General features: G+C 41.0%; 6 protein-coding genes across 6 annotated transcripts; 5 read left to right on the top strand and 1 right to left on the bottom strand.

Moving 5' to 3' along the window:
- Nucleotides 1–151: 151 nt before the first annotated feature.
- BATDEDRAFT_86593 (uncharacterized protein) lies at nt 152–1,476 on the top strand (the record flags this gene model as incomplete). The annotated part of the gene is made up of 4 exons (XM_006676828.1): nt 152–214; nt 322–399; nt 903–1,118; nt 1,207–1,476. 4 exons carry the CDS (start codon nt 152–154, stop codon nt 1,474–1,476), a joined length of 627 nt encoding a protein of 208 aa, XP_006676891.1.
- A 296-nt stretch (nt 1,477–1,772) lies between these two features.
- On the top strand, nt 1,773–7,096 carry BATDEDRAFT_34376 (uncharacterized protein; the record flags this gene model as incomplete). The annotated part of the gene is made up of 12 exons (XM_006676717.1): nt 1,773–2,030; nt 2,225–2,511; nt 2,606–2,670; nt 2,757–2,886; nt 2,965–3,189; nt 3,307–3,472; nt 3,534–4,028; nt 4,104–4,173; nt 4,245–5,277; nt 5,376–5,533; nt 5,644–6,203; nt 6,311–7,096. 12 exons carry the CDS (start codon nt 1,773–1,775, stop codon nt 6,980–6,982), a joined length of 4,119 nt encoding a protein of 1,372 aa, XP_006676780.1. The 3' UTR covers nt 6,983–7,096.
- Nucleotides 7,097–7,662: 566 nt separating this feature from the next.
- On the top strand, nt 7,663–8,289 carry BATDEDRAFT_86594 (uncharacterized protein; the record flags this gene model as incomplete). Its single annotated transcript, XM_006676829.1, has 1 exon — nt 7,663–8,289. One exon carries the CDS (start codon nt 7,663–7,665, stop codon nt 8,287–8,289), a length of 627 nt encoding a protein of 208 aa, XP_006676892.1.
- Nucleotides 8,290–8,500: 211 nt separating this feature from the next.
- BATDEDRAFT_34377 (uncharacterized protein) lies at nt 8,501–9,323 on the top strand (the record flags this gene model as incomplete). The annotated part of the gene is made up of 2 exons (XM_006676718.1): nt 8,501–8,754; nt 8,919–9,323. 2 exons carry the CDS (start codon nt 8,501–8,503, stop codon nt 9,289–9,291), a joined length of 627 nt encoding a protein of 208 aa, XP_006676781.1. The 3' UTR covers nt 9,292–9,323.
- Nucleotides 9,324–10,491: 1,168 nt separating this feature from the next.
- On the top strand, nt 10,492–11,275 carry BATDEDRAFT_4916 (uncharacterized protein; the record flags this gene model as incomplete). The annotated part of the gene is made up of 3 exons (XM_006676413.1): nt 10,492–10,586; nt 10,682–10,899; nt 10,992–11,275. Coding segments are annotated over 3 exons (597 nt in total), but the record flags the coding sequence as incomplete, so codon positions are not given.
- A 268-nt stretch (nt 11,276–11,543) lies between these two features.
- Nucleotides 11,544–12,930, bottom strand: BATDEDRAFT_22768 (uncharacterized protein; the record flags this gene model as incomplete). The annotated part of the gene is made up of 4 exons (XM_006676555.1): nt 11,544–12,163; nt 12,249–12,377; nt 12,453–12,583; nt 12,680–12,930. 4 exons carry the CDS (start codon nt 12,928–12,930, stop codon nt 11,544–11,546), a joined length of 1,131 nt encoding a protein of 376 aa, XP_006676618.1.
- Between the last annotated feature and the right edge of the window lie 382 nt (nt 12,931–13,312).

Raw genomic sequence — 13,312 nt, forward strand, 5'->3', positions numbered from 1 at the left:
ATGGCTAGCAGAAACGTCTTTGTTTTTCAAAAAGCATGTGCATGCTGTATTTTATGCTTTGGTGTACTGCGCTTGGCTGGTCAACAAAGCCATCAACTTCTGATGCAGCAATTGATTTGGAATCTAGCATGTGTAAACCCATGTTTCTATAATGAATTACAAACTAACCGTCTTTTCTGGTTGTATATTTACAGAAAATCTATTTAACCTCAAGGTACACTTTAGCAGCTGAAGCAGAGTTTTTAATCTTATGCGAACCTTTGAATCTCCATCATTCTAACCCATCTGCAATGAATTATCTGGTCCCATTGGAATGTCTAGTTTACAGCAAAACAGCTACAGCGTCAATCCAAGAAAAGCACCAAGGATGAGTCTGATGAAAAGGCAAAGCTTAAAAAGGTACTTTTAATGATCAAACTGTGGTTTATGTGTACTTTTCTATTTCAAGATAAACTATCTAGTGGATAAAATAGAGTCTGAGATCCATCAAAGGTTTATTTTACCACCGTATTCGTGTAAAATGGAACTTGTATTTTGCTTTGGAATAGACAATGGTTAAATGTTTGTTACACTTGATAGAAATTGATATTGTCAGTTCTTTCAAATGTTCACAATATGACAAACTATAGTTTTGAACAGACTATTCTTTTTGGCATACAATGTACAATCACCAGACTCGTTCAAATTCAGACACTGGATTTGACTGTTGCCAAGTCTTGGAAACTCCTCTTGTATCTTAATTCCATATGTTCAAGAGAACAGGGATCGTATGTGTCAGGATACAATTATGCATGTCAATCACCAGGAGACGAAACATGTCATTGGGATTAGCTGTTTATTGTATACTCTTGTGAACACGACTGCAAATCTCAACTTTACACTTTCTAACCAATGCATTTTAGGCGATCCAACAAGGAAATATGGATGGTGCCCGTATCTATGCAGCAAATGCGATCCGGAAAAAGAACGAGTCACTCAATTTGCTGCGACTGTCTTCTCGCATAGATGCAGTGGCATCTCGAGTTCAAACAGCAGTCACCATGCGTAAAGTCACATCCTCCATGGCAGGAGTTGTAAAGGGCATGGACAAGGCAATGCAGAGCATGAATCTAGATCAGGTTAGTACTCGTATTATTTTTAAAGTGATCAAACCATTTTTTACTGAAATCTTTATACCAAACTGGATGGTTTAAATGGAACAACTAGATATCGATGGTGATGGATAAGTTTGAGAAGCAGTTTGAGGATTTGGATGTGCAAACAGAATATATGGAGAATGCCATGGGACAGACCACAGCACTGACGACACCGCAAGATCAAGTGGAGGAGTTGATGCATCAAGTTGCAGATGAGAATGGATTGGAGTTGCAGATGGAGATGCCGGGTGCGGGGGCAGGATCGCTTGTTGGGACAGCGACAGTTGAGAAGGAACACGATGCACTTAATGAACGATTGGCCAAGCTTCGTAATGCGTAGGAAGCGAGACCAACTCGCCAGTGGGATGACAATGAATAAAGAGACTTGAATTCAAGGTTATTTGTGATGAAGACATACGAGGTTGAATACTTGAGTGGGATGGAATAAAGTAGGAGTGAAGTGGGATCAAGTAGGAGTGAGACATAGTTGAGTAGGAATGAGACATGGTTGAGTAGGAATGGGATGGGATAAAGTAGGAATGACTGCCCGTCACTGACTTGCAAGCGTTGCGATGCGAATGGCGCAAGTCTTGCACTTACCATCGACACACACAAAGCCAGTTTCTGTCATCACACATGGAGTCTTATCCTCTTGAATTTGTGCTGCATCAAGTGCCTTTGGTTGCTGTGGTGGGTCTGTCGTGCTATTCTGTCCTGCCTCCACTCCCCGTCGATGTCGATAAAAACTCGCCCATGTATCTGCGGGCTGTCCAAGACCAGACTTCTGCTCATGTCAGAAAGCTTCTACTGACTCTACTCACGGCAAAGAACAACATTGGTCTTTGGGACTCTCCCACTTCAAAGTCATTATATAAAATCATGGCTGTTGACAAGGTCTGTGCTGTTCCTATCTGTATTCAGCTCATACTTGTCTCGTTTCTTGGTCAACTACTGTGTAAATCTTCAATCTATCCATTTAAACATCTACTAGAAAATCATCCATTTGTATTAATCCTGCCATCTGAAATAACTCTTGTCAAATATATGCCTGATGATCTGGAATAAACCATCGTCACCTGTATCTCCAGTCCCATGCATTCCCAAAGCGCCAGCTGATTTCTAAAACAATTGGAACAACCCACATGTCGTCTTTATCTCCAAACAACCCCAACTCGTTGCTATACCCTGATGGCATCATAACACCGCACTGGCCCAGCAAGCATCGCGAGTTGGTTCCAGGAGTTGTGGTTGGGATATATGACTTGTGGGAATCCGTCGAGCAAGTCAATCGAAACGATCCATTGGGAGTACAACAGATTTCTGGACTAGAGCGAGATCGTGACCAAATTTTGGCTAATGAAATCAACGAAAAACGGTACTTTTGATGTGTTCAATCATCAATCCATGCTTTATCGTTAATGCACTGAACCGTGCTCTGATATAATCTCAATCTTGCAAATAATATTTAGAAAACAGATACATGAGGCTGGTTTAAAGTTTGCCATTATCATAATTGTTAAAACATTTCATCCAGGTATCTTGAATGGCTTGGTTTGTTCAAAACAATCCTTGCATGTTTAATTTCTCATTGTGTTTTTGTTGGTCATCGGCTGTTTGTAGATGATCCATTTGTAGATGAACGTTTGTCATATATTCGTCGCGCTTCCATGATAGATCGTCAGCACCAGTTTACTCTATCCGCCTATTCCCAAAATGGCAATATTCCAGACCTTGTGCCATTTGTGGAAGGGTAGGACCAAATGGCATGCTTATTCAAATCGCCTACATTTCTGTCCATTAAGCATGGTTTAATTTTTTAATTATATAGGTTACAGCGAGGTCTACTTGAAATAACTTCGGTATATTATCGAGAGCACGAGAAGCGAATTAAACGAAAAAGAGCAAAGCTTTCTCCAACTGGAAAACCAACTGGATCTATGCTACAGGCCAATCCTCATATTCGGCCATTATCATCACAGGCATGGAGCGTTCGCTATGATTTTAAACTTGGGTTTTTTGCCGAGTGTCGCCAGGATCTGGAGGCTGCGATTAGGTAAGTGGTTTGCATTGGGCTTTATTTTAGATTATTGCTACAGTAAAAATATCCTGTACATCATAGCATTGAATATACCAACATTTTGCAATGTATGCTTTCCATATACATTACTAGACATTATGATACAGCATATACTGGAATCATTAATATATTGCACCAATCTCAAAAGTTTGGCGGAACGTTGGCACCAGGTGGTGGAAATTCTGGTTCGGCAGAAATCACTCCCGGCTCTCTAAGATGGACAGAAGCACGCATATTTGCAGACTCACTAAGCATCAAGGTAAGTATTTGATCGTGGAATTTGTTCACGTTCAGTCACATTAAAACTTGCTATTTTTTAGATGTTCAAGCTGCTTCTTTATTGTGGACATACTGTAAACGCTCTAGTTCAACTTCATAAGCATTTTGTTCATTGTCGAGAATTTCCTGAATTTGCCTTTACAACAGCCTCATTTGATGGTTCTGCCAACGATGAAAGTAACGTTAGTGGTCTTGGACACCTTAAAAACACAACAGGTGGAGGTTCATTCCAATACTGGGCATGGGCATCCACTCAATATCGTGCCTTTGGTGAACTCATTGAAATTGCATCGTCCAAAACCCAACTAGTGTTGCCTTATCCACCTCCTGGATTTGCCTCGAATCAAGCTCAGTCTATTTTAAACACCGTGTCAAATACCGGGCTTAATTTGATTGCTGGTGAAGCTGCAACGTCTTTGTTCAGTCCATTTAGCAGCGTAAATCCTGTATTCACGGTTCAGCATGCCGGGTTTTACTACGTGTTGGCTGCTCGATGCGCTGAAGAGCGATGGAATAAATTCAAAAAAGGCATTGCTGTAAGGTGTATGCATGGTATAGTGTATTTGTTTTATATCTCTAACGCAGCTGCTTTCATAATTACCCACTATTAGTCCATTATGCCAAGTAGAACATTGAGTCGTCAAAGTGTCAGAAATCACAGTCGAAGTAGCTCTGTAGACTGTGAGTTTTGTATCTTATTTTCCAATGAAAGGATTGATTTCTAGTATTAACACCCCATGTAATGAATATAGCTTTACCACCTCCTACTCCATTGGATCTTGAAAATGCAACGGACCACACCATGAATATAATCGAATTACTAACCAAAGGATATGAACAATTTAAAAAGTACAAGAGCAGCCGTATGACGCTTTATCTGGCATCTGATATTGCAAGAGTATATGAAGAGGGTAAAAAGTACGATATGGCGCTCAAGTTTTTTGATCGTATCGGCAAGACCTACCGCAAGGAGGGTTGGTTCACTATTTTGGCATCCATTAATCGATGGATGATTAAATGTGCGCTTCAGCTTCAACTTCATGCAGTTGCCTTGGAATCTATTGTGGAACTGCTTAGCCACCAGCTCACTCCCTTGGTTTCTGATCGCCAAGCAATATTCTTGGAAATTCAAACTATTTTGCAAGGCAATGTTTCTCAGGCCACATCTCTCGGACCTGATGGTGTTCTCGATGTCCAGCTTGATATGGATCAATTGACCAGTTTTCTCCAATGCAATGTTCAGCTTAAAACTTCACAAGCACATGTGTTGGAAAGCATTAATTATCAACTAGTTTTGTCAGCACTTCCTCGTGCACTCTCACAATCGTCACGCTGCTATTTACCAGTAAATCGTATTCTTGTAAAATTTTCCAACAGCGAATACGATATGTGTTTGTTACCGCTTAGTTCAAACGAGCCTACATCTATGCAGACTGAAATAGCATCTGCTCGACCCATTGAGTTGATTGATTGCTGTGATGCCGTATACACCACTGTTCCTCAAGAAGGTGGTCGTTTGTATTGGGTAAAGTATGCTCCAATCAATATTATTACGGGCACAAGCAAAATATTTGAGGGTGTGATAAATGCATCCAAGAATCAGGAGTTGAAAATCATATCCGTATCAATCATTCTTGAATCTCCTTCTATTCGGTTGGCTATGATATTCAATATTCAACAACGACCCTCAACTTTTACTAAAAGGCAATGGCTTATACTGCCAGCTGGCGAATCTATTCCACGATATATTGGTTTACCTAATGTTGGAGAACTTTCATGCATAAGGTAGTGCATTGTGCCAAATTATGTGCATATTATTTTGTTTTTTCAATCTTTGTATCAGATAATTGTGTCTATATCTTAACATTCTCGATATGTTTTAGAATTGATCAACGCGAGCTTAAAGTATCCCACCAATATTCATTTGTTTCACCAGGATACATTGACGAGCTGGTTCCTATTACTATTCGTTTGACAAACCAAGAGTCTGAATCAATGCATCTGTTTATAAGTTGCAGAGTTTGTTTTGGCTCAGATTCAGGTAATATCTATTTTTGAAGATTTGGAGTGTGATATAGCCGGACTGAGTTGTAAATAGTCGATTTTGCTTACAGTGTAAACAATGACTGACAATACATTTACTATGTTAAGATGGTGCGCCAGACATCCATTCACGACTGGCATTGAACAAAGTCGATTTTGATACACCATTTGATGACAAGGCATATATAAGTTTGGAGCGGCCATCATCCCCACAACATTTTAACTCGATGCTTCAAATTGATATGGGCACAGTCGAGCCCAATGCAACAATTGATTCTGTCTTTTATCTACGAGTTCAATCTAAACCAGGACCTCGTGTTTTGGTCACCACTTTATATGGTTTCTTTGCTTCTGCACCTCTTACAATCTCTGCTTTTCCTGGAACATCTATGCTTGATTTGACAGATACTCGACTTTTGTCAAAGCTGTGCAGCACTGAAGATGGACATATATCATGCGAGTGTCCATTTGAAACTAGCTCAGAACTTGCACAGTATGGCACAGCTGCATTGCCAATAGATTCGCCTACTGGCATACTATGTGGTACTGATGATATTGAGTTGGATATTCAGCGGACATATAAGTGGTTGCTTACATCCACTGTGCGGATGATCGGCAAATGGGAGATTGAAGTTGAACATGCAGAACTGAATGTTGACAATCTACAGGTGTGCTACTTTTGAGTTGACTGTAATTTAAATTTGACAATACTGTATGTAAAAAGCGCGATGAATCAATTTTGAAACCAGTATCTAATCACAATACTATTTGCTAGAACCTGTCAAGCACAGCCGTTCAAGTTGAGCCGGTTTCTCAGCCAGAAACTTCCAAAGAGTGGTTGAAGGGACATTCCCAGGGTTACGCCTTTCGAGTTACTACACGGGTAGATGTTCTTTCTACAAGTTTAAAGATTGATATTGGTCGTCTTGCTTTAAAATGGCGCAGATTGAAGCCTGCACTAGGCGCTTGGACCTGTACTTTTCTTGATATGCCTGAACCGAAGCTATCTCCAGAGATTCTCCGAATCAATGCCACCATACCTGGAGATCTGGCAGTGGGAACACCCTTTGAATTACGGTATACGATTCAAAACACAACCATTCATCTCGCTGAACTTTTATCTTATATGGAATCATCGGAACATTTTGTTTTTGCAGGGTATAAACAGATGAATTACAAACTCTTGCCACTCTCGACACAAACTTTGACGTTTCAACTCGTTCCATTGAGTAGTGGAAGATGCGCTTTACCAAACTTTAAAACCATGAAGCAAACAGACGCAGCCTTGCTATTTTCAGATGGAGCGTCGGGTGCAGCCGAGGGAGGTAATACATTTGGATCTACTATTCGGGACAAACTATTTCCTGTGCTTGCTGATAAACCTCATATGCATGGATCACGACATGGTGAGTTGTATGTGTATGTTCGACCTACGATTGGATGGTAGCAGTTTAAAGTTTACTAGAGGTCATTTGAATGTAATTTGAATCACGTCTACTCTGTTGAATCTGTCCAATACTACAATGCGATTTAAAAATGAACATCAGTTTTTGATTCATTTATTTCACAGCTGTATTCACGCAGAATGGAACATTAAACAAGTCAAAGTATGATAAACAGTCAGGTTTATGGAATAAATGTTTAAAGTTTACTGGTCTCCCGGTGATTGGCATGCATAACTACATTTCTGAGTGTACACTTTATTTTCTGGATTATAACGTATTTATGAGTTTGTAAAATAGTTTTACAGTTTGAAAACAATTGAATCCAACATCTGGATTACAATGCACGAGTCTGGTGATCGTACAGTGTATGGCTACCAAATATCTCACCATTGTATTTTTCAAACCAAAAAAGGCAGTGAATACAAAAGATGGGCTCAATGAGAATCAGCTCACATCAAACATGCTAATCGCATTACAGCCATATTGACGTAAAATGGACCACTTTAAATAGACTTTATCAAATGAAAACTACAAAGTATAGCTGCTCTCACGAAATATATGCAAATCTTTATATAAACGATTCAAAGTATGACAGATTCAACTGCTATATACGTTTTTACAAACCCGTTGGATAGCGATGCATTCAGTTTATGTAGTATATGCAATCCTGACTACAACAATCATGGTTTCAGACTGGATTGGCAAAACAACTGCTCAACCTCGTCTTTGTTCAAAACCTGCCGAGTATTCAGCATGTACTACAACAGCAGGTCTTGCTATTGCAGCATGCAATGGCAAGGTTGTAAGTGTTCCTGATTTGGTTTACTATCAATGTTTGTGCACTGGAAATCAGCAACTACAGCAATGCTATACAGTATGTCCTGATGATCCACAGTTGCAGTTGCAAGCTACCATACAAAACCAGTCCGTGTTTTCTACATGCAAGGCATCCCAGGACATGGAGGCTGCAGCTTCATCTGCGTCCGTAACTATAAGCTCGACGAGTTTGCATCCCACATCAACTTTAGTAGCACTTACTACAAGCACTCTGTTGTCGGTAATGACCACATCAAGCATTCGGACAGGAACACTAATGCCAAGTCCAGAACCTTTGACATCTGCTCAACATACTCTAGTTGTGGTAGGTGCCCGGACAAATGCATCGCCAATGCCCACTACATCAGGAATTGGTACTCTTCCACCTTCATGGGCTTTATCTGGCAGCCCAACTCAAAGCATGTGGCGTCCCATGAACTATATTTTACTTGCATGGATCTTTCGTTTTATAATGATGAATGAGATGGGTTGATTTGGCTATGCGTACATGAGCATGGATATGCTAGATGTGTAGATAAGCAGGCTAAATAAACTTTTCCAACGTGTCGAGGTTGCCACTTTCTCACGTGAATCATATAAAAATAGTTGTACGGTTAAACCCAATTATTTCAATCTTTTCTAAAAACTAAAGCACACCTTATCCTACCCATTTACAGCAGTCATTAAACCCCAGCTTGAGCAAAATGCCATCTTTTAAGGATATGAAATCCAAAGTGGCCAGTAAAGCTAAAAGCGCATCCAATGTTGTGAAATGGAATCTTGAAGCCAGCATCACAAAGTATCGCGACCATAAAAACTTTACTATTGATAAGCAAGGTCGGTATTCTGCTCGATGCTTTCAGATTATGCTGGCTCTTGTGTCGTACTATTGGATTGGATCTCAAGATATAGGTCTGGTTGCTTCCAAAAACCTTGGAGGTGTCAACTCTGCCATGCTGTAAGTTTACTTTTTCCAGTCTGGATAGTTACGTGGATACAAGATTCCACGTAATCATGCTCTAGAAATATTGTTATTTTAGCAGTATTTATCCATATTGTCATGCCCATATACTGTATTGTGTTTTAACCATTAGCTTTTTGCAACCAATAATGCTATTCTAGCATCTTTGCCATCTGCAGTCCAGTTGTTTCAGGATTATTAATAGCAGTCTACGTATCTCCGTGGTTTTCTCATTCATGGACATCGCGCCGTATCCTCACAATCGAAACCATTGCCGACGCCATTATGACTCTTGGATGGATATTTGGATTCATCATTGAACTAGTAAACGTCCAAGGCGCATGCACAGGTGCATCATTGCCTGGATGCACAAACTTCAATTGGTTAATGGCTTGGCTGTTTTTCTTGTTCGTGTCATGGGGTGCAGGATTCTTTTTTGATTGCACTGCATGGCATCGGGGAGTGCTTGCATCAGATGAGATCGAGTCAGATGTGTTGATGGATGTGCGTCGTACTACTCGTGGCAGAATCTAGATTTTAACAAAATAAACATATGCATCAATCTCCAGACTGTAGGTTGGCTGTTGATTCATGGGATTCATTCATTCCTGATAAACTGGATAGCGTGTCGGGTTTGCATGGAAAGAATCAGCACGAGAATGGCATTGAATTATGCATAGCGATAACAATCTGTAAATTGTATGTAGAATGCAAGATAATTGCCATTTCAAGCAGTAACGCTGCTTGCACTTTATCCGACACTCCACATTCAAGGCGTTTAAAAAACTAGCTTGAAAATCGCCATCCTTGCTACTCTTGTTATAACATTACTGATATATGGGAAACACTGCTTCTATTGAAGAGGTAGAGAATGGGTTGAAAAATGGTGCTGCTGGCACTGCTGTTGATAAGCGGAATGACGGATGGACAGCTGGACTTCATGCACAACGACCCATCAATGATTCAAGTATCCCTGGTAACAGCAATTCATCAATGGGGGCTTCTGCTTCTATGCCCATTGTATCTGTAGCAACATCAGATGGAACACAGCGTTATATAGTAGGACACCCTGCACTGTCAAATCTAACTACTCCATCCTCCAATTCATTTACACAGTCTAGCGATTCTAGCACTACTACTCCAAAAGCATCCACGTGTGCGCATTCACCGCCCAAGATAACAGCAATTCCAACAACCATATCTAGGACGGCTGGATTAGTTCAAGCCTCGCCTGTTGCTGGATCGCCTCTGGCACTATCCGAAATATATTCTGTGTCGGCCACAGGCGATTCCACCTCGTCAAGTTGGATTGGAAGATTTCTCATGTCAAAGCGGTCACGATCTATTGCAAAATTAGCTGACATGGCCGAGCATCTTCAGATTCAGCCATTGGATATATCCATGTCGACCTCTGCTCCTGTGACTGCTGTTGAGCCTGTGTCGAATGGTACTCATTCATCATTGTCTGCATTTCCTTGGCTGGGAACGAATACTTTGGAAAGTAGCTCATCTGCTGGGCTGTTTTCCGGAAGGCGGCGTAGCAGTAGCACAAAAGATCCGTCTGAAGAATATTCAGGAAGAAACATCAACGGAATCAATATCAAGGCTAAACCGTTTGTTCAGCCAGAAGGCGAACAGAGTTATAAAAACTCGGCGCGGATTATGCATTCGTTTGGTAACTCGGGGTTTAGCCTAATGGCCCCACTAACACGGTCTGATTCTCAAAAACGGCTCATACCTATCATGATTAATTGGCCTCATGGAGGTCGGACAGTATATCTTACAGGCACTTTTAATAACTGGAAGCAAAAAGTTAAACTGTCGCGAAGGTAATTCAAAAAGTAAAACTAGTGCTGGGTTTGCTCTATTCCAATGTGATGATGGCTTACTTTGCTTTTTGATGTCAACTTGCTGTTTTATCCAGCACGGATGAGTTTTCTACAGTGGTTGATATGTCGCCTGGGACACACAGATTTAAATTCATAGTTGATGACGAGTGGAAGTGTTCCGAGGATCTTCCCATTACATCTGGTCCTGATGGAAATTTAGTAAACTATTTAGAAGTAATCGATGAAGATGGCGATCAGCAGGGGGATGGACTAGATGGGCTATCAAAGCTTGGCGATGAGTTGGAAGGAGACGGTATGCATCATTTGTATCATTTGTATCATGTGTTGACCAGTCGAGTATTGGCATACACTAACAGCCATGATTTGGATTGTTGAATGGTCTAGCTCGACCAGATTCGCCAATTGAATCATACACTTCGGAAATACCTGCTTACCTCCGCAATAACCAACTCAAATTGCATCGTAATATTGTCGAGACACTGCCATTTGAACCCCCTCCAATGCTCCCAGCACATCTTCAAAAAGTACTGCTTAATTCAAAAAATGTATCTAACCAAGATCCGTACATCTTACCAGTTCCAACACATGTAACACTGAACCATTTGTATGCATGCTCGATCCGTGATGGTGTCATGGCTATTGGATGCACAACACGATACAAGAAAAAGGTACGTTTGAAAGAATACTCGTACAAGTTCTATTGTAAATTGTTATTACCCAACACTCACGATGCATGTATACTCAATAGTACATCACCACGGTGCTCTATAAACCAATATTTTCATAATGAATAAACAATGGGAGCAACTATGTAGCCACACCTAATCTAGACACAATCAACTAAACCACAGCACACTATTTAAGCATTTTGATCAAGTTGACAAAATTTAATGATTAAAAGATTTATTCGAATGCAATCAACGGAACATTGAGATACTAGACAAAAATGGCAAGGATTGCAACAAGACCAGCGGTAATAGAAATGCCTTGAGATATGGCACCACTGGCAGAAACAACCTTATCTTGGGCACCAGCTGTTTGGGTAGAAATGGGAGCTTTAGTACCCTTGCCAGATGCTGGTGCTGAAGCAGAGACTGGTGCAGTGGCTGGTGCAGATGCTGGAGCAGTGGCAGGAGCAGAGGCTGGTGCAGATGCCGGTGCAGTAGCAGGAGCAGTAACTGGTGCAGTGGCGGGTGCAGTAGCAGGAGCAGAGGCTGGTGCAGAGGCAGCCGATCCACTTGGTGGAGCAGCACCAAGACGAGTCCAGAAACCTTCGTCGTATGCCTTTTGTCCAAGACATGTAGAGACTGGCATAGCCTTATATCCTGCCTTGCCATTTACAATCACCTCGATAGACTTAGGAATCTGCGCAACGACTTTTGCGTCAATATCGTGCTGCAAAGAAACCACACCAGAAGTGCCAGTATCGGCTCTTTCTTTAATAAGACCGACTATACGACTAGCGTCTTTCCAGTCATTGCTGTCCAGATTCCATGCAACAATAGTAAGACCAAGGTTATGGAGCATCTTACGGATCGGCGCGTTGATCTTGCCATCTTCGATTTAAACCATAACACACAATTAATACACTTGACTATCCAAACATTGCATCGTGTCATTAATTAAACTACATATACTCACATGGCACACGAATGAACTTGGGTGTAACACCGATTGTATCCTTGACAATCATAGCATTGTAAACAACCTCAGCAATGGCACTATCCAGATCGATTTCAGGAAGTGATTTATGGGACCATGTGTGTAGGGCTGTTGTATGACATACCAAATGAATCTACTTGTTAGTTTAGTCCAACATGTATCAAGTGATTGTTCAACTATTACCAATTTGGTGACCCTCTTGGTATGCTTTCTTTAAAATATCAGGATAGGCTTGAGCTTGAGCACCAACGGTGAAAAAGGTGGCTTTGATACTATGACTTTTAAGAGCATCGAGTACTTTTGGGGTTTCGGGACTAAAATATCGATCAGTAGATTAACCATCAGTACAAAATAACGTTAGTCAATCGATTAAATTTCAAAAATACACAATCGATAGCCATGACATTTACCTAGGTCCATCATCGTATGTAAGACCCCATTGCTTTGGGCCAGGGCATGCAATCACATCGTCAGCCCAATCATAAAAATCCTTTCCGCTTGCAGCGGGAAGGCCACTGCCAACGGCTTTAGTCCATTCTGGATTTCCATGGGCCATAACTACACCTTTTGGATAATTTGCCTGACCCATGACTGTTGCTGGAACAATGGCAGCCAAAAACAGTACGCTGACATACGAGTTCTTAGAGTGTGATGTATGCATGATGGATAAAGAGTGATTTTTAGTAATTAGTATTAATCAGTTGTAGTATTATGCCTGTGCTATATGCCCGACTGATAAACTTGCACATTAGAGCAATCGAGGTTTATATATCTTGATGGACGGTGAAGCATAAGGGATCGCTGTTAAAGCTGGGCGACGCGCAGTGACTCCCTATTCTAATTTACGACTATTGGCTGGCTGCTATGCTCTTCATTATATTTTGCGAGTAAGGGAGTATTAAAGGGATTTACAAAATGCTCAATCCCTACTGTTTGGGGATGCAGAGCTAAGCATGGAGAAATCGACTGACTTATGTATCGATGCTCATGTAGTAATTTGTAAAGCCAACATTCTGTAAAATCGCCAATAGCTAAAGGATTCC

The sequence above is a fragment of the Batrachochytrium dendrobatidis genome (genome assembly GCF_000203795.2).
Source record: "Batrachochytrium dendrobatidis JAM81 unplaced genomic scaffold BATDEscaffold_2, whole genome shotgun sequence".
Lineage (NCBI taxonomy): Eukaryota > Fungi > Chytridiomycota > Chytridiomycetes > Rhizophydiales > Batrachochytrium > Batrachochytrium dendrobatidis.